The sequence below is a fragment of the Thunnus thynnus genome, chromosome 18, assembly GCF_963924715.1.
Source record: "Thunnus thynnus chromosome 18, fThuThy2.1, whole genome shotgun sequence".
NCBI classification, from domain to species: Eukaryota; Metazoa; Chordata; class Actinopteri; order Scombriformes; family Scombridae; genus Thunnus; species Thunnus thynnus.
The window spans coordinates 365,869-386,361 of NC_089534.1; the positions used below are offsets into that span (position 1 = coordinate 365,869).

The 20,493-nt window shown below is 37.9% G+C and overlaps 1 protein-coding gene across 9 annotated transcripts in view; it reads left to right on the forward strand.

Annotated features, from left to right (window-relative positions):
- The first annotated feature begins 7,872 nt into the window (after nt 1-7,872).
- LOC137168872 (NLR family CARD domain-containing protein 3-like) overlaps nt 7,873-20,493 on the forward strand; it is a 32,919-nt gene continuing 20,298 nt past the window's right edge. The window contains exons 1-7 of one of the 9 annotated variants that reach the window (XM_067571701.1): nt 7,874-8,379; nt 11,037-11,084; nt 11,390-11,491; nt 11,589-11,723; nt 14,578-14,691; nt 17,406-17,519; nt 20,259-20,372. In XM_067571701.1, coding sequence (XP_067427802.1) covers nt 11,403-11,491; nt 11,589-11,723; nt 14,578-14,691; nt 17,406-17,519; nt 20,259-20,372 — 566 coding nt within the window. In that variant the 5' untranslated portion in view covers nt 7,874-8,379; nt 11,037-11,084; nt 11,390-11,402. Of the gene's footprint in view, nt 8,380-9,578; nt 11,085-11,389; nt 11,492-11,588; nt 11,724-11,969; nt 12,017-14,577; nt 14,692-17,405; nt 17,520-20,258; nt 20,373-20,493 lie in introns of those variants that run through there. The other 8 variants (XM_067571707.1, XM_067571708.1, XR_010924356.1 and 5 more) reach the window with 8 other exon arrangements.

Here is a 20,493-nt window from a genome sequence, read left to right on the forward strand (position 1 = left end):
TAGGTCAACAACCCAACAGGAAAATGAAAATAACAATAAAACTGGCTCAAAGCAACATTAACAGTGTTGTGTTGCTCCTACATCGACCTGAACCCTATTTCTAGTGCTGGAACCCTGGACTCTGTGAAGAACGTCAGGACCTCTGGGACCTTCTATAGAGACTCTGAACCTGTAAAGAAACCCAAAATCCTTTTTATTAACCCCTTAAGAACTCCTGGAACCTCCTTGGGAAGAACTGGAAGTCTGCTGAAACTACAAGGAACCTCTAAAACCCTTCTAAGAATCGTTTCATAAACCTCTGAATCCTTCTTATTAACCCTGGAACTTTGTCAGGAACCTCTGGACCCTTTGAAGAACGCCTGAATCCGTCTCAGTACCACTGGCAAGACCTCCTGGAGCATCTCAAGAGCAAAGGTGGAGCCCCAGAAACCTCATAAAGACCCTCTGTGGAGAACCTACCTGAACCCTGTGAGAACCCTCCGCTACTGTAGAACCTCGTGTGGAACATCTGCATGTATGTGAATATTCGATCCTCGTGTAAACCTGTGAACTGTGATCATGAGTCGTGTGTTCGGTTTGTGATATTATGAACGTTTGTATTTTCTCTGTCAGATTTTTTCACTTTAGAAAACATTTGACATATGTTTATTATAAATTTCTATTTTATATTTAGATCACGTGACTTTTGAAGGATTTATTATCTTTTCCTTTTACGTGAAAACATTTTCAGCAATAAAGTTGTTTCTGATTCAGAGTTTATGAATTTTGGGATAAATCTTTCTGGGGTGGGAGGGGTCGACCGCCATCTTGGTCCCTCTGACGCTGTTTTGGGGGGTCGATGACATCACTGAGTGAGTCTGTGCGTCTGCGATCTGAATGTTAAATAAAGTTTAGTGTGTTTGAACAAAGCCTGCTGGCAGCAGCGTTCACGGTCTCCTCGTTCATCTGAGCGCCGGGCCTCTCGACGCCGCCGCTCTGCCAGGACGGTTACCAGGCAACCGGCGGCCGGCGGCCATGACTGCTTTGTGTGCGAGGAGACGGGAGGACAGAAGAAGAGTTTCTTCACCTTCAGCTTCCTGTTTCTGAAATCACAAAAACACTGTTGTTTTGGTGTTGATGTGAACAAAGTTAGAAACTCAAACATGACGTGAACGATGTGACATCACTGATGAAACTTTCTGTTTTTATTCTCCTTCATCAGTATTTCATCATCAATCAATTATCAATCACACATATTGACAACCTGTCTCACTGTTCTCACCGCCAGCCTGAACTGTTCATGTTAGGTGTCATTAAGCAGAACTGCAGAGTTTGTCTCCAAATCAGTGTTTAGTTACATTTAGAGAGTTTTGATATTAAACATCATAATTGACTGTGTCGAATACACTATATATACTATATACTATATACACTATATATACTATATACTATATACTATATACTATATACACTATATATACTATATACTATATACTATATACTATATACACTATATATACTATATACTATATACTATATACTATATACTATATACACTATATATACTATATACTATATACTATATACTATATACTATATACACTATATATACTATATACTATATACTATATACACTATATATACTATATACTATATACATTATATATACTATATACTATATACACTACATATACTATATACTATATATACTATATACACTATATATACTATATACTGTATACACTATATATACTATATACTATATACATTATATATACTATATACTATATACTATATACTATATACTATATACACTATATATACTATATACTATATACATTATATATACTATATACTATATACACTATATATACTATATACTATATACTATATACACTATATATACTATATACTATATACATTATATATACTATATACTATATATACTATATACACTATATATACTATATACACTATATACACTATATATACTATATACTATATACTATATACACTATATATACTATATACACTATATATACTATATACACTATATATACTATATACTATATACACTATATATACTATATACTATATATACTATATACACTATATATACTATATACTATATACACTATATATACTATATACTATATACTATATACACTATATATACTATATACTATATACACTATATATACTATATACACTATATATACTATATACTATATACACTATATACACTATATACACTATATATACTATATACACTATATATACTATATACACTATATATACTATATACTATATACACTGTATATACTATATATACTATATACTATATACTATATACACTATATATACTATATACTATATACACTATATATACTATATACTATATATACTATATACACTATATATACTATATACTATATATACTATATACACTATATATACTATATACACTATATATACTATATACTATATATACTATATACACTATATATACTATATACTATATACACTATATATACTATATACACTATATATACTATATACACTATATATACTATATACTATATATACTATATACACTGTATATACTATATATACTATATACACTATATATACTATATACTATATACACTATATATACTATATACTATATACTATATACACTATATATACTATATACTATATACACTATATATACTATATACTATATACACTATATATACTATATATACTATATACACTATATATACTATATATACACAATATATACTATATACTTATATACACTGTATTTGCTCTGGCAGCCTGTACATGAGGATGAAATCTGCTCCTCAGCTTCTGTCTGATCTTTAAGTGCTGAAGCTTGTGTCAGCAGTGTAAACAGTCTGGTAGTGAGAGGAGTCCAGTTGATCCTCTGAGTCTGTCAGTACCTGTCTGGTGTGTTTATGTCCTGCAGCAGCTGTCGTACCAGGCAGAGATGCTCCCAGACACGATGGTCTGGATGGCTGCGGTGTCAAAGGTTTTAGAGAAGCTGGTGATGCTTTGAGTTTTCTCAGTTGTGTGAGGCGGTACAGACGCTGCCTGGATGTTTGTTGCTGTTGACTGAGTGAGCTGTCTGACTGTGAGGTCCTCAGTGAGCTCCGAGGTGTTTGTATCATCTCACTCTCTCCACTGAGGACCTGTTCATGCAGAGAGGTGTCTGGTTTGTCCTGTAATCTGTAATCCACTATCTCCTTGGTCTTGGTCATGCAGAGAGAGAGATGGTGAGCCTGGAACCAGCACACAGGTTCTCCACCTGATCCAGGTAGGGATGATAACAATACACAGAATAGAAAAACAACAGGAGAATAAAGAGTGTGTTGCTGAACCCTAACCCTGGCCAACATGTCATGAAGTGGATGAGAGGTGTCGGTGGCCACCAGTTGGACCAACACTCTCCTCTCAGCCACCACATTCACTGGGTCCAGACTGGTCCCCAGTACAGACCCCCCTTCCTCAGCAGTCTGTCTACCCTGTTGGTGTCTGCAAGTTTCATGCTGCTGTCCAGCAAACAACCACCAAGGAAAGGACCTCCGTCGACTGATAGAACAGCTTCAACACGTTCAGCCATGACAGAGATGGACAGAGGAGCGCTGGGAGGAGTTTTTATGTTGGAGGACAGAAAGCTTAATGTTATCTAGAAGATTTTCAGAGTCATGGCTGAATATTGAGCTGATTTCAACAACAACTCAACTCTCCTGAGATTACAGAACGAGACACGATAACAAACAGACCAGATCAAGCGAAAGGTAAAGTTTGTGATGTTTCCAGTCAGGATGTTGCTCCGCTGTTAAAGTTCACAAGAACTTGAGATGGAATTTTAGCTTCTTAAGTTTCCTTATGAAGTCGTTTCTGAGCTTTATTACAGGGTGGAGATGTGTGATGTCCATGACAGGTTCTCTGTCAGGAACTTAAAACCTGCTGCACCTCAGCTCCACTGATGAAGACACGACTGTGTGTCTTTGCCTCCTTTTCCCTAAAATCAACAATCAGCTGCTTGGTTTTGTTGACGTTGACACTGACAGCTCTTTAAGGACATTCATGCTGTTATTTTTCTTCTTTCTGGCATATTCCAGTGATTTTATATAAATTTCTAAAGTATTTAAATGTATAATGGAAAGTCTTTGGAGGAATGTTTGAAAGTGCTGCAGTATTGATCAGTGATGGACAGTCGTCACTTGTGGAAAAGCTGAACATGTTAAAACATGATAATTATGAGTTTGTTTTTGGTATCAATCACTGTTTGTCTGTAATTAGTTACTAAACTAATTGATGCATTTAACAGGTCAGAACTCCTCAGTACTGAACTGGATTAAAACTTTTGGATTGTTGTTCATTCAGGAGCTAAACTAACATCATAACATGATATTTCTGCTGTTCTGTTGTCTTTAATCAAATGAAACTTGGTACATAAGTTCTCCATGAGAATCTGCAGATATCACGGCACCAACAGCTCCACCATGTGGTCATTAATAAAACACCATCACACTATTTATTAACTGTCAAATCTCTGTAATGAAATATTCCACGGTGATAAAACTACAGATGCTGAACAAGTCTGCAGTGTTTTCATCAATGTTTTATTTATTTCAGCTTTCAGGAAATGTATTCTCTAGTTTATTGGGATCTTTTCTCCTGCGGTCGACACAATAACAGCAACAAGTTAAAATCACAACGATCAATAAAATAAAGAAAAACAAGACGAACTTAACTTGATACTTTGAAGTTAATTAAAAACTTCAGACAGCATCAAGTTTAATGGAGTCTGTTGGTGTGACTTCATGTTGTGTTACCATGGCGACTGACGTGCAACACAAACACACACGTTCTTCTGTGTGTGTTTGTGTGAGTGTGTGTGTATGTTGGAAAGCTATTACATCATCCCTCGAGGCTCCGCCCACATCTGAGTCACAGGTGTTCTGCCATCTCAGCCAATCACAGCGATGGAACACCTGTGACTCCGATGTGGGCGGAGCCTCGGGGGATCATGTAATAGCTTTCCAGGTGAGACTCCAACACACACACACTCTCTCACACACACACACACACACACACACACACACACACACACACACACACACACACACACACTCTCTCACACACACACACACACACACACACACACACACACACACACTCCCACCCTCTCTATGTTTAAGAGTAGGCTTAAAACTTTCCTTTTTGATAAAGCTTATAGTTAGGGCCGACCAGGCTCGCCTTGGATCAGCCCTTAGTTATGCTGCTATAGGCCTAGACTGCTGGGGGACTTCCCATGATGCACTGAGCTCCTCTCTCCTCCTCTGTATCTGTATGCATTCATGTAACATCAATGCATGTCACTAACTTTGCTTCTTCCTCGTTTTTCTGCTTTTGTCTTGCAGGTCCCTGTGGATCCTGGTCATGGATTGTGGGCTTCCATGGACCGTGGCTGCAGACCCTGTGCTGATGTGGTCCTGCTTGATGCCCACACCTGCTATTATTATTATTAGTAACATTTCTATTATTATTATTATTGTTGACATCACCAATGATGTCACCCAGTGTATAAATACAGGCCATTGTTGGGTGCCTCCTCCTTTTGTCTGTGGAGCACATGGTGGGTATAGTAATTAGCACAGAAAGAATAGGATTGAATTATGAAATGCTGACTTAACCCAATAAACAATAACTAAACTTAACAATACTTGTCTGTGTTTTACTTTAACCAAAAATGTTGCTGGTATGTGAACTGTAACCAAACAAACCACAAACAAACCCGGGATAGTATGAGTCTGCAAGTTACAGATTGATCATCGCTAAACAAACAATTAACAAGCATGGTTAAATTTGTAAGCTGTGTGGCATTGATGGTGAAAGTAGGGACAAATGGTGTATTCTCACCCACTTTATCACAAAAACAAATTGAATATTAGAAACCTGATCAACTGAAAACATCACTGAACTCAAACACAACATCAGATCTCTGCTGGTCTGCATGTTTCCATCAACTTTCAGTCATCGACCGGCTGCTTTTCTAACAGGTTCAAACTGATCAACTCAACATGTTTTTAGTCTCAGTATATAAGTTATAAAAACTTCTCTGGAGGATGACGTGTCCTGCTTTTGTTAGAATACATATTTCATCTCAGACATCTTGGATTTAGTGATTTGGGTTCAAACTCAAACCTCCTTTGTGCCTTATTTTCATCCTTTCTCTAATTGAGAATGTTGGTATTGGCAATGGTGGTAGTTTTCTCTGACCGCTGGAGGAAAAACGGAGGTTTTCCTGCTGCTGATGGAGGAATGTTGGGTCTCTGTAGATTAAAGAGTTCGGTCTAGACCTGCTCTATGTAGAAAGAGCCCTGAGATGACTTTTGTTGTGATTTGGCGCTTTATAAATAAAATTATAGAGTATTAATACCACACTAACAATACTCTGTTAAAGAAAAAGTCCTGCATTCAAACATGTACTAAAGTAAAAGTGCAGATATATCATCCGTACAACCTTCCTACATAACTTAATGCCTGTTCAAGGTGGATCAGCTGCTGGATAGTTTAATCTATAGTAACACATATTTTGTTTGTTGATTGTATAAATTGTGTGTAAAATCTTAACCTGTAAAGTAACAAGCTGTAAGATAAATGTAGTAGAATGACCAGTACAGTGAAGTACACAGCTGCATAAAATGGGAATATTAAAGTAAAGTACGTGAACCTCATAACTGTGAGCATAATACTTGAGTAAATGTACTTTTCACCATGTGGTATTAAGGAGGTTTGTGATTTCCATAATTACATTTAGCAGGTTTGGCGTCTGCTTCTCTGACATGAACTGCTCACTGAACCAGACAGTGATGACAGTTATCTGTCAGTGAGTCCAAACTGACGGCTTCTAGTTTCTAACGGTGTTCCTCAAGGATCAGTCCTGGGACCGCTGTTCTTCTGTATTTATATAAACTCTCTTTGTCAATATTTTTACACAGATATGCTGTTATTTACTGCACTGCACCAAACTTAATTCACTTTAAACACTGTCCAAAAAGCTCTGCATGACGTAAAACTCGTCTTGATGCTAAAAAAGGTTTTATGGTATTAACATATTCTAAGAAGAAACTAGTGGATCCCTGCTGTTGTTTTTATTGTCTTATAAACACTTTATCTTTGACTCATGACATGACTGGATGTTTTCCTTCCTTTGTTTAGCTGTCGGGATGAACTGTACATACATGCAACTTCTCAGTATAGATTCCCTGGATACTGTATATCATGGAGCTCTATACCCGGGTCGGCTGCTCCTCTTTAACCTCTATAAAGTCATTCTTGGGTTACAGCTGCTCTTTGTTCCCAGGACTCATATTTATTAATTTATTATTTTATGTGTATGAATCTTCTGCAACTTGATTTTCAAACAGTAAAACTTGTTTCCTCCTCAGGAATTAAAATAATTGCTGCACAATCTGTGTGTTGCTGTTTTAGAGGAATTTTACAGCTGAATGTGTCTCATTGAGTCGTTGTTTCAGGTTGATTTTATTCATTTTATTTCTCTTAGTTTTATCCAGACAGCTGCTGGGTTGTTTTCTTCAGGATGTAATATTTTATATGACTGTACTGCAGTGTTTTCACTCTATTATTGTGATGTATTTATGAGACATGATATATTTATGTGTTATGTGTTTTATGTTGTTTGTCTGTAATCATCGTTGTTGCTGCCGCTCTCAGCCAGGACTCTTAAAAAGAGGTTTTTCATTTCAATGGTTTTACTGGTTAAACAGAGTTTAATGTTTGTCTCCAGTGTGTCTGAAGACATAGATGTTATAATAATGAATCATAATAATGAAGACAAAGAACAATTTATTTTTGCACATATCACAGAGATACAACAGACTGCATTAATGCATCTCAACACTTTTTATTTCCTTGTTGGAATAAAAGACAAACATCAGACTTTATGATCCAACTGATAAAGATTCAAACTGTCTGTTGATATTTGACTTTTGTTCCAGATTCTTCGTTCCAAAGTTCAGAGCTGCTGTTCTGTGATCAGATTTCCTTAAAGAACGATTCAGGTTAAAGATGAATACAGAGTGTTGAGACTGTTTGAGAATCAAAAAACCTTAAAAACTTAAATATCTCATCTGTTTTTGACATGCTGTATTTTATAATGTTTGTAACCTTGTAATGTTGTGTTATCATGACCAGGTCTCCCTGATTTTAATGTCAAGAGACTTCCTGGTTAAATAAAGGTTTAAAAAAAAACTTCCTGTCAGTTACATGTTTGTTCTTCTTCTGGTTGGTTTCCTGTTGAAGCTGCGGATTAATTTCATCTTCACTCATCAGCTTGATTCAGATGATTTTCAGCATCTAAAGGTAACGTAACCAACAGTTTTCATCATGTTTGTGTTAAAATGATGTGATAACAGTAGAGATGGTTGTTATAGTGATGAGTTATGTTGATTTGTTGGCTGCATTCAGGGTTTCCGGGTTCATTAAAAAGTCTGAAGTCCAATAATCTGAATTTTAGGCCTTAAAATGTTTTAAAAGGGTTTTAAAATTGATCGGATTATGAAGTTGACATTACTTTTATTAACTTCAGTCTCGCTTTTAAATGTGTTTTTGTGAAGAATTTATATTGATCACGCGGCAACAAAACTACAAAACGAAACCAACATGTATAGCAACCTGATCAATGCAGCGATGCATCGTTATTATTCATTTAGAGCAAATAAACTATCATCATACAGTCAGTCAGGTGACTATATTTAAGCAGCTTATATCAATAATCATTAATATTCTCATTAACTGCTAAAACAAGTAATAAAGATCAGAGATTTGGTTGATGGATCAGAGCGAAGCTTCTCCTCACAGAACCAAAGAGTCTGATTAACTAACAGTTAAATGTCGTTCAGACTCTACAGAATACTTTACTTTAGTTTCAGTTCCAGTCAGACTTTAGATGGAATTAATTTTAAATACGAGGATGCATCACTGTGTAATGATCTCTGCTTTCATTATTATGATTATTGTCTCATCCAGAGAGGTGCAGGTTTACTCTGAGGGGGGTCACAGTCAGATCTGGTCTCCACTAAAATGGTCCTTTTAAGTCTTGAGGAACAAAAATCACCTTCTGCATTACAATAGTTCTTGATTTGAGATAATGTTGGTTAAATAATCTGCTTTTGAAGTTATAATTATTTATTCTTGTATAACATTACAACTATCAGCTAGTGGTGCTATTGAGAATAACTCCCACTAGAACCAGTGTGTAACACAAACTGGTGGGACTGGAGTTCGATAGTTGTTGTGAGGACATTTCATTCATCCAGACTGTTTGTTCTGTGTTGAGTTGTTAGACTTTGAAGGTGGTTTTGTGAGTTTTAGAACAGCAGAACTCAGGTTTAACATTGTTTAACCAGCTTTAATGATCTAAATCATATTGTGATGTTTTGTAAAACTGTTTAATTTATAGAAACTGTTTGACGTCTCTTAACAAGGTTTCACACTCAGTTTATTATGAAAACCTGATGGAAACCTGATGGGGATCCCTGAGACCACATCTCATCAAATACGGGTCTGCAGGCTGATGTGCATCAGTTTACTGCTGTAGAGTGTCTGAAGTTGAGCCAGTGATTAGAAACATTCAGTTTCCTTTCAATAAACGTCTGAGTTGAACATCTTGTTTTAGTGTTTAATATGTTTGAAGGGATTTTATTCTGTTTTATTCATCAGTGAAACATTCTGGAAATTCAGAGCCAGTGAAACTGGTTTGGTGTTTAGAACGATAAATAGAGTTTGTTTGTTTGTTTGTTTTTAAAACGACGGCAAACTGTGTTTTATCAACGCATTTTTCAGTTCCTCCAAGTGGAAAAACCTCGTTACCGTAATAAAACACGTGTTTGCACAGGAGGAAATAACGTGGCGGCTGGTTTGACCGCAGTAGAAAACACTTAAATTAGGTTAATTAACTGATTAACTTTACAAGTAATTCTGGGACTTTGATTTTCCTTCATATCCTTTGTACTTTTTGCCAGTTTGGATGTGAAATACATCTTAAATTGCATCTTATTGGTCCAAAAAAGGTCTAAACTTGTTGAAACTCTGTGCTTTGGTGGAATGAACAAAACTACAGAAAAAACAAGAAAAGCTTCGTTTTGCTGAAACTGAAATTCAACCTCTTCAAATGTTTGTTTGTTTAATTCTGTGGTTCATGTTGAGGCTCCACTTTGTGGTGGTCTGTTAATTATGCTTAATTAACGAGATTAATTTGTATATTTTACATGAGAATATAGAGAAGAATAATATCCAGCTCAGACTTCTGGTTTAATGAAAATATTAATGAATATTAACATGTAATATGTTCATCAATAGATCAGATTCATGTGTTTGGTCATTACAGTCATTCTCAAACAGAAAACTTTCCCCAAATATAAAGTACAGAACACAACTGACACTGGGTGTTAAAGGGTTAATGTACAATGATACTGATTTTTACATGTTATATTAATAAATATTTACCTTTAAAAATATCATTTCAAGTCAATCATGTTGTTTAAATAAATGCTTTGTAGTCAGTTAATTAATTGATCATAAACAGTAAAATCTGCTGCAAATACATCAGCAACAGTATTGCTGGGCAGCAGTTTCATGACAAAGTGGAGATAATGTATTTTGGTAAAGGAAGGGTTAAAGCTTTCAGTTGTTTAAATATTCCACATGTTTTGCTCCTTTTTGTCCACATCAGACAGACAACAATGACATTAGTTTGTGGACAGATGAACATCAGTTTCCAGGTAAATCAGAATACTGCGGCACTGTGAGATTGTTTAATGTCCTCACAGAGAGTCTTGGCAGGTTCCTCCTGTGTGTTTGGAGCTGAACTCTGCTGCAAGGTTCACTGGTTTAATATCATCTTTATGGTTTTGGACTTTGACTGTGAAGTTATGAGAGAGTGACAGCGTCCTCAGATTGATGATGAAGGACTGATGAAGGAGAATCAGCTGCAGCTTCTCTCTGTGTTTCCTCTACAGGTGAAGGTAGAACGACTCTGTGACCAGATGTGGATCTGAATTCACCTGGTGAGTATTTTCTTCTTTCTGCCACACAGCTGAATAAAAATATATCATGTCATCAGTTTTTAAACAGAAGTGAACTATAACTTGCTGCATATGAGTCTCTAGTGGACAAAAATACAACTGTATAAAAAGGAATATAGTTAATGCAGTTTCTTCAACATGTATCCACAGTGGAAATCTTAAAGTAATGACTGACTTTGGCTCCATCTGGTGGTAGAATAAAGAATGACAGTGTGATAGACAGCAGTGTGGCTCTGTGATGTGCAGCTTGTTGTAATGAATGAGCTTGTTGTTGTGTTTGTGTGAAGGTGTTTCTCTGCTATGGATCAGTGTGAGGACAGAGAGGAGGGAGTCCCTCCCTCTAAAAGCTCTCTGTGTGGGGAACATGACAGCCAGACCAAAGCTCAGAGGTGAGATGAGGATCTCTAACTGTCCATCACTGTTCTCCACTCACATCACTCCACCATCATTATTCACACTCAAAGCTCTGTGTGTGTTGTGTTGAAGCCCAGAGCAGCAGCACAGACCAGACTCTGCTGGACCTGGACCTGGACCTGAACCCAGCTGTGTGTCCATGAAGAGTGACCGGTCTATGGATCGACCTGATACCTTCAAACATGAACACCCCTCAGCTGATCGATGGTAAGAATAGAGCAGTCATTGATTTTCTCTTCCTAACGCAGCTGTTATCAACATTAAAATGTAAAATTCTTTTCAGCGTTATTTTATCTAAAGGTCTTTTTTTTTAGATTTTAAAGGGGCCATATTATACCCTTTTCCACAAGTTAACACAAATAATAATAAAATGTATGCTGTATGCTTTGGTCAAAATACCACAAGGATCCAGCACCACAGACCAAACTTTTTAACTAGAGAACTAGCTCTATCGATCGACCTATTACCTTCAAACATGGACATCAGTCTACTGATCAGAGGTCAGACTGTAAAATGTTTGTGTCTGTTATTATCCAACTCTCATAAGAAGACATATCATTGATGTAAAAATTAATTCTTGACCTCAGTGACTAATACTGTTTTTACAACTCCTCCAAATTAAACAACCAGTGGTTTGATCATGTGACTCCAGAACGACACATAGCAGTGTTTTCTAATCTGGCGTCTCTATCAGCAGTAATCAGCAGGACGACATCATCTGTCTGTGTTTTATAAAACCGTCACACATCACTGATAAACTATAATGATGTTTCATGGTTCAGGTCTGGTTAGGTTTAAGGAAAGATGATGGTTTGGGTTAAAATAATCACTTTTTTAAGAATAGAGAAACATGTGGTGGGTTAAAGTTACTACTTCCTTAAAGTTAGACCACCTTTGTCGTCATGGCAACCATCATAACCATCGTAGTTATGGTCTCCTGTGGCAAAGTCCACTGTTGGTTTAATTCCTCCTCCTCTGAATGAGGAAATCTGTCCACATATATAAACATCACCTGAACTGCACCACTGCTCCACCTCACAGTTACTACGACCACTAGATGGCAGCTGTCACTCAAACTAACTACAGGTTGTTGTTGGTGACTGACATTGTGACCAGAGGCCTGTACTATGAAGCAGGATTTGACCAATCAGATCAATGGAGTCATCATTCCTACAGGATCCCGACATGGACAAAAGTCCTGAGTTACAATAAAGTGACAAGTAAAGAAGAACAATATATATATATTATTATAGGTCAGTAGAAACATTTTATAGTTTCAGACTTTCTGTTTCCACTCTGGTTTTAAAACAGAGCTTCTAACAAACAGAGATAGTTTATGACACTAATCACATGATGATGATTTTAGCTGCGTGTTAATTGTACAAAGTTTACTTTATCCCTGGAGTGACAGTTGACAGTGTGGATGATTTTACACTCTGATTCCATCACTGCAGCTCAGAATAACATGAGACACCTGTGTGATGATAGTTGGAAATAAAAACCAAAGCTTGTCTTTTATTAAAAGAAATAATCAACACTGTTAATTGGCTCCATGATTATAAAGCAACATTTCAGTCAGATAGACTCATCAGTTATTAACTACTTTTACACTCTTTGCTTCAGTAGCAGAAACAGTCTGACGTTACTTTAAATTTGTCTTTTTATGTGACATATTCAGATGGTTTCTTCATCATCCAACTAAATAGCAAAAAATACTCTCTCTATACTTAAGTCATATATAATAATTCCTACATGTATTTTAAGCTGTGGCCCACTTTTAATATGTAGAAATTATTGCTAGTGTTTCTACATCTTCTTATTCTGTTGTATGATTACAGGATCGTTTACATTTCACTTTGTTGAATATGACCTTTGGCTGTTGGTAAAACAGAAGTTTTCTGTAGGTTCTTGGTTTCACCGTTTCATCTCATATCATGAAGTACTTCATTCATGGTTCTGATGATGTCACTCGTATTTAAAAACTCCACCTCTGTCACATGATCGCGCTCGTAGCAGGAAAACCCCGGGTTGACTGAGCAGTTGATAACCAGCTTCGTAGTACTGGTTATCTGGACAGCTAATGTTAGGTTCAGTGAAGCTAGGTAATGAAAAGATATCCTGGGTATGTTGAACTTGCTTTGTAGTACAGGCCTCTGTCATGTTGTTTTTCTTGGTCTCCACCAACATCACTGAGGCCTGATGTCCTGCTGTCAAAGGCTTCATAGCAGGAGATCATATGTGAGCAGACTGTGTCCAGGGAAGATCAGATCCGTCAGGTTGGGGAAGCAGGAGTGGACCCAAACGCAGAGGCCGGAATGCAGATTTGATGAAAATCTCCTTTAATTGTGGATGGTCAAGAACAGGCAAACAGAGCTGAACAAAACTAGCAGACGACACTAAACGAATGATCCCAGGAAGACTCAACTCAAAACCAGACCTTAAATTCAGACTAAACTAATCAAGGGATGGGGAACAGGTGACGAGACACAAGGGCAGGCTGGGAGTGATTGGCTGAGGAAACACAGGAAGCAGAGCAGGGCTAACGAGGGTGAAGCAGGGCAGGTGAGGAGGAGTACATGAACACACAAGGGAAACACAATAACAAAACTAAAACCCAGAAAACACAATATTCTAAATACAACCCACACCAACCTGTCCAAGAACCACCATGAACCTAAACTAAAGTACACAACACACCAGGCTAAACAACAAAAGGCAGTCCAAACCCACCACCCAAATATAACAAGACCCATATGACCAGAAGGACTAAACAGAAGTGCAAACCAGGAGACCCCAAAGAACACAAGAACATAAAAAGACCAAAAAACACACAAAGTCCAGGCAGGGTGTGACAAGATCGAGATGGCTCTGTGGTCTCTAAACTAGTTCGCCACGCTAACAATACCAGTTTGGTGTAGCTGTGTGGATCAGTTTCTTACTGCAGGTTTATGTAAACACATCTGATGTGTCAAAACACAAAAACACAAAACACACAATCTTCAGGATCAACACTGTAAGTTACACTTGTTTTTTTTTTTAATCATCTCTCTGTTTCCATCAGGATCCATCAGCAGAGACCAGATTCTCCTGAACCCAGCTGTGTGTCCATGAAGAGTGACGGGTCTATCGTTCGACCTATTGCCTTCAAACATGGACATCAGTCTGCTGATCAGAGGTCAGACTGTAAAATGTTTGTGTCTGTTATTATCCAATTCTCATAAGAAGACATATCATTGATGTAAAAATTAATTCTTGACCTTAGTGACTAATACTGTTTTTACAACTCCTCCAAATTAAACAACCAGTGGTTTGATCATGTGACTCCAGAACGACACATAGCAGTGTTTTCTAATCTGGCGTCTCTATCAGCAGTAATCAGCAGGACGACATCATCTGTCTGTGTTTTATAAAACCGTCACACATCACTGTTAAACTATAATGATGTTTCATGGTTCAGGTCTGGTTAGGTTTAAAGATGATGGTTTGGGTTAAAATAATCACTTTTTTAAGAATAGAGAAACATGTGGTGGGTTAAAGTTACTACTTCCTTAAAGTTAGACCACCTTTGTCGTCATGGCAACCATCATAACCATCGTAGTTATGGTCTCCTGTGTCAAAGTCCATTGTTGGGTTAAAGCCTCCATCCAGCCTCCTCCTCTGAATGAGGAAATCTGTCCACATATATAAACATCACCTGAACTGCACCACTGCTCCACCTCACAGTTACTACGACCACTAGATGGCAGCTGTCACTCAAACTAACTACAGGTTGTTGTTGGTGACTGATATTGTGACCAGAGGCCTGTACTATGAAGCAGGATTTGGGGTTATCGAGGTAACTTCAGGTTTAAGTCTGGGTTTTCAGTCCTACGTCGCCGGTTCACTTCTTACCGGGGTTCATCACCATGGTAACTGATGCTGAGCAGTTAACTTTATATGATCGGATCACAACCTGTCAACACTCCGACCACTGACCAATCAGATCACTGGAGTCATCATTCCTACAGGATCCCGACATGGACAAAAGTCCTGAGTTACAATAAAGTGACAAGTAAAAAAGAACAATATATACATTATTATAGGTCAGTAGAAACATTTTATAGTTTCAGACTTTGTGTTTCCACTCTGGTTTTAAAACAGAGCTTCTAACAAACGGAGAGATCGTTCACAACACTAAACACATGATGATTTTAGCTGCGTTTTGATTGTACAAAGTTGACTTTATCCCTGGAGTGACAGTTGACAGTGTGGATGATTTTACACTCTGATTCCATCACTGCAGCTCAGAATAACATGAGACACCTGTGTGATGATAGTTGGAAATAAAAACCAAAGCTTGTCTTTTATTAAAAGAAATAATCAACACTGTTAATTGGCTCCATGATTATAAAGCAACATTTCAGTCAGATAGACTCATCAGTTATTAACTACTTTTACACTCTTTGCTTCAGTAGCAGAAACAGTCTGACGTTACTTTAAATTTGTCTTTTTATGTGACATATTCAGATGGTTTCTTCATCATCCAACTAAATAGCAAAAAATACTCTCTCTATACTTAAGTCATATATAATAATTCCTACATGTATTTTAAGCCATAGCCCACTTTTAATATGTAGAAATTATTGCTAGTGTTTCTACATCTTCTTATTCTGTTGTATGATTACAAGATCGTTTACATTTCACTTCGTTGAATATGACCTTTTGCTGTTGGTAAAACAGAAGTTTTCTGTAGGTTCTTGGTTTCACCGTTTCATCTCATATCATGAAGTACTTCATTCATGGTTCTGATGATGTCACTCGTAATTAAAAACTCCACCTCTGTCACATGATCGCGCTCGTAGCAGGAAAACCCCGGGTTGACTGAGCAGTTGATAACCAGCTTCGTAGTTCTGGTTATCTGGACAGCTAATGTTAGGTTCAGTGAAGCTAGGTAATGAAAAGATATCCTGGGTATGTTGAACTTGCTTTGTAGTACAGGCCTCTGTCATGTTGTTTTTCTTGGTCTCCACCAACATCACTGAGGCCTGATGTCCTGCTGTCAAAGGCTTCATAGCAGGAGATCATGTGTGAGCAGACTGTGTCCAGGGAAGATCAGATCTGTCAGGTTGGGGAAGCAGGAGTGGACCCAAACGCAGAGGCCGGAATGCAGATTTGATGAAAATCTCCTTTAATTGTGGATGGTCAAGAACAGGCAAACAGAGCTGAACAAAACTAGCAGACGAAACTAAACGAATGATCCCAGGAAGACTCAACTCAAAACCAGACCTTAAATACAGACTAAACTAATCAAGGGATGGGGAACAGGTGACGAGACACAAGGGCAGGCTGGGAGTGATTGGCTGAGGAAACACAGGAAGCAGAGCAGGGCTAACGAGGGTGAAGCAGGGCAGGTGAGGAGGAGTACATGAACACACAAGGGAAACACAATAACAAAACTAAAACCCAGAAAACACAATATTCTAAATACAACCCACACCAACCTGTCCAAGAACCACCATGAACCTAAACTAAAGTACACAACACACCAGGCTAAACAACAAAAGGCAGTCCAAACCCACCACCCAAATATAACAAGACCCATATGACCAGAAGGACTAAACAGAAGTGCAAACCAGGAGACCCCAAAGAACACAAGAACATAAAAAGACCAAAAAACACACAAAGTCCAGGCAGGGTGTGACAAGATCGAGATGGTTCTGCGGTCTCTAAGCTAGTTCGCCACGCTAACAATACCAGTTTGTTGTAGCTGTGTGGATCAGTTTCTTACTGCAGGTTTATGTAAACACACCTGATGTGTCAAAACACAAAAACACAAAACACACAATCTTCAGGATCAACACTGTAAGTTACACTTGTTTTTTTTTTTAATCATCTCTCTGTTTCCATCAGGATCCATCAGCAGAGACCAGATTCTCCTGAACCCAGCTGTGTGTCCATGAAGAGTGACGGGTCTATCGTTCGACCTATTGCCTTCAAACATGGACATCAGTCTGCTGATCAGAGGTCAGACTGTAAAATGTTTGTGTCTGTTATTATCCAACTCTCATTAGAAGACATATCATGGATGTAAAAATTAATTCTTGACCCCCTTGACTGATACTGTTTTTACAACTCCTCCAAATTAAACAACCAGTGGTTTGATCATGTGACTCCAGAACGACACATAGCAGTGTTTTCTAATCTGGCGTCTCTATCAGCAGTAATCAGCAGGACGACATCATCTGTCTGTGTTTTATAAAACCGTCACACATCACTGTTAAACTATAATGATGTTTCATGGCTCAGGTCTGGTTAGGTTTAAGGAAAGATGATGGTTTGGGTTAAAATAATCACTTTTTTAAGAATAGAGAAACATGTGGTGGGTTAAAGTTACTACTTCCTTAAAGTTAGACCACCTTTGTCGTCATGGCAACCATCATAACCATCGTAGTTATGGTCTCCTGTGTCAAAGTCCATTGTTGGGTTAAAGCCTCCATCCAGCCTCCTCCTGTGAATGAGGAAATCTGTCCACATATATAAACATCACGTGAACTGCACCACTGCTCCACCTCACAGTTACTACGACCACTAGATGGCAGCTGTCACTCAAACTAACTACAGGTTGTTGTTGGTGACTGATATTGTGACCAGAGGCCTGTACTATGAAGCAGGATTTGGGGTTATCGCGGTAACTTCAGGTTTAACTCTGGGTTTTCAGTCCTACGTCGCCGGTTCACTTCTTACCGGGGTTCATCACCATGGTAACTGATGCTGAGCAGCTAACCTGCTGTGGAGCAGGTTAACTTTATATGATCAGATCACAACCTGTCAACAGTCCGACCACTGACCAATCAGATCAATGGAGTCATCATTCCTACAGGATCCCGACATGGACAAAAGTCCTGAGTTACAATAAAGTGACAAGTAAAAAAGAACAATATATATATTATTATAGGTCAGTAGAAACATTTTATAGTTTCAGACTTTCTGTTTCCACTCTGGTTTTAAAACAGAGCTTCTAACAAACAGAGATAGTTTATGACACTAATCACATGATGATGATTTTAGCTGCGTGTTAATTGTACAAAGTTTACTTTATCCCTGGAGTGACAGTTGACAGTGTGGATGATTTTACACTCTGATTCCATCACTGCAGCTCAGAATAACATGAGACACCTGTGTGATGATAGTTGGAAATAAAAACCAAAGCTTGTCTTTTATTAAAAGAAATAATCAACACTGTTAATTGGCTCCATGATTATAAAGCAACCTTTCAGTCAGATAGACTCATCAGATATTAACTACTTTTACACTCTTTGCTTCAGTAGCAGAAACAGTCTGACGTTATTTTAAATTTGTCTTTTTATGTGACATATTCAGATGGTTTCTTCATCATCCAACTAAATAGCAAAAAATACTCTCTCTATACTTAAGTCATATATAATAATTCCTACATGTATTTTAAGCTGTGGCCCACTTTTAATATGTAGAAATTATTGCTAGTGTTTCTACATCTTCTTATTCTGTTGTATGATTACAGGATCGTTTACATTTCACTTTGTTGAATATGACCTTTGGCTGTTGGTAAAACAGAAGTTTTCTGTAGGTTTTTGGTTTCATCGTTTCATCTCATATCATGAAGTACTTCATTCATGGTTCTGATGATGTCACTCATAATTAAAAACTCCACCTCTGTCACATGATCGCCCTCGTAGCAGGAAAACCCCGGGTTGACTGAGCAGTTGATAACCAGCTTCGTAGTACTGGTTATCTGGACAGCTAATGTTAGGTTCAGTGAAGCTAGGTAATGAAAAGATATCCTGGGTATGTTGAACTTGCTTTGTAGTACAGGCCTCTGTCATGTTGTTTTTCTTGGTCTCCACCAACATCACTGAGGCCTGATGTCCAGGAGGAGATGTCCAGGCTTCATAGCAGGAGATCATGTTTAAGCAGACTGTGTCCAGGGAAGATCAGATCTGTCAGGTTGGGGAAGCAGGAGTGGACCCAAACGCAGAGGCCGGAATGCAGATTTGATGAAAATCTCCTTTAATTGTGGATGGTCAAGAACAGGCAAACAGAGCTGAACAAAACTAGCAGACGAAACTAAACGAATGATCCAAGGAAGACTCAACTCAAAACCAGACCTTAAATTCAGACTAAACTAATCAAGGGATGGGGAACAGGTGACGAGACACAAGGGCAGGCTGGGAGTGATTGGCTGAGGAAACACAGGAAGCAGAGCAGGGCTAACGAGGGTGAAGCAGTGCAGGTGAGGAGGAGTACATGAACACACAAGGGAAACACAATAACAAAACTAAAACCCAGAAAACACAATATTCTAAATACAACCCACACCAACCTGTCCAAGAACCACCATGAACCTAAACTAAAGTACACAACACACCAGGCTAAACAACAAAAGGCAGTCCAAACCCACCACCCAAATATAACAAGAAAACCCATATGACCAGAAGGACTAAACAGAAGTGAAAACCAGGAGACCCCAAAGAACACAAGAACATAAAAAGACCAAAAAACACACAAAGTCCAGGCAGGGTGTGACAAGATCAAGATGGCTCTGTGGTCTCTAAGCTAGTTCGCCACGCTAACAATACCAGTTTGTTGTAGCTGTGTGGATCAGATCTTACTGCAGGTTTATGTAAACACACCTGATGTGTCAAAACACAAAAACACAAAACACACAATGTTCAGGATCAACACTGTAAGTTACACTTGTTTTTATCATTTCTCTGTTTCCATCAGGATCCATCAGCAAAGACCAGATTCTCCTGAACCCAGCTGTGTGTCCATGAAGAGTGACTGGTCTATGGAGCGACCTATTGCCTTCAAACATGGACATCAGTCTGCTGATCAGAGGTCAGACTGTAAAATGTTTGTGTCTGTTATTATCCAGCTCTCATAAGAAGACATATCATTGATGTAAAAATTAATTCTTGACCTCAGTGACAAATACTGTTTTTACACACAAGGTCCTCAT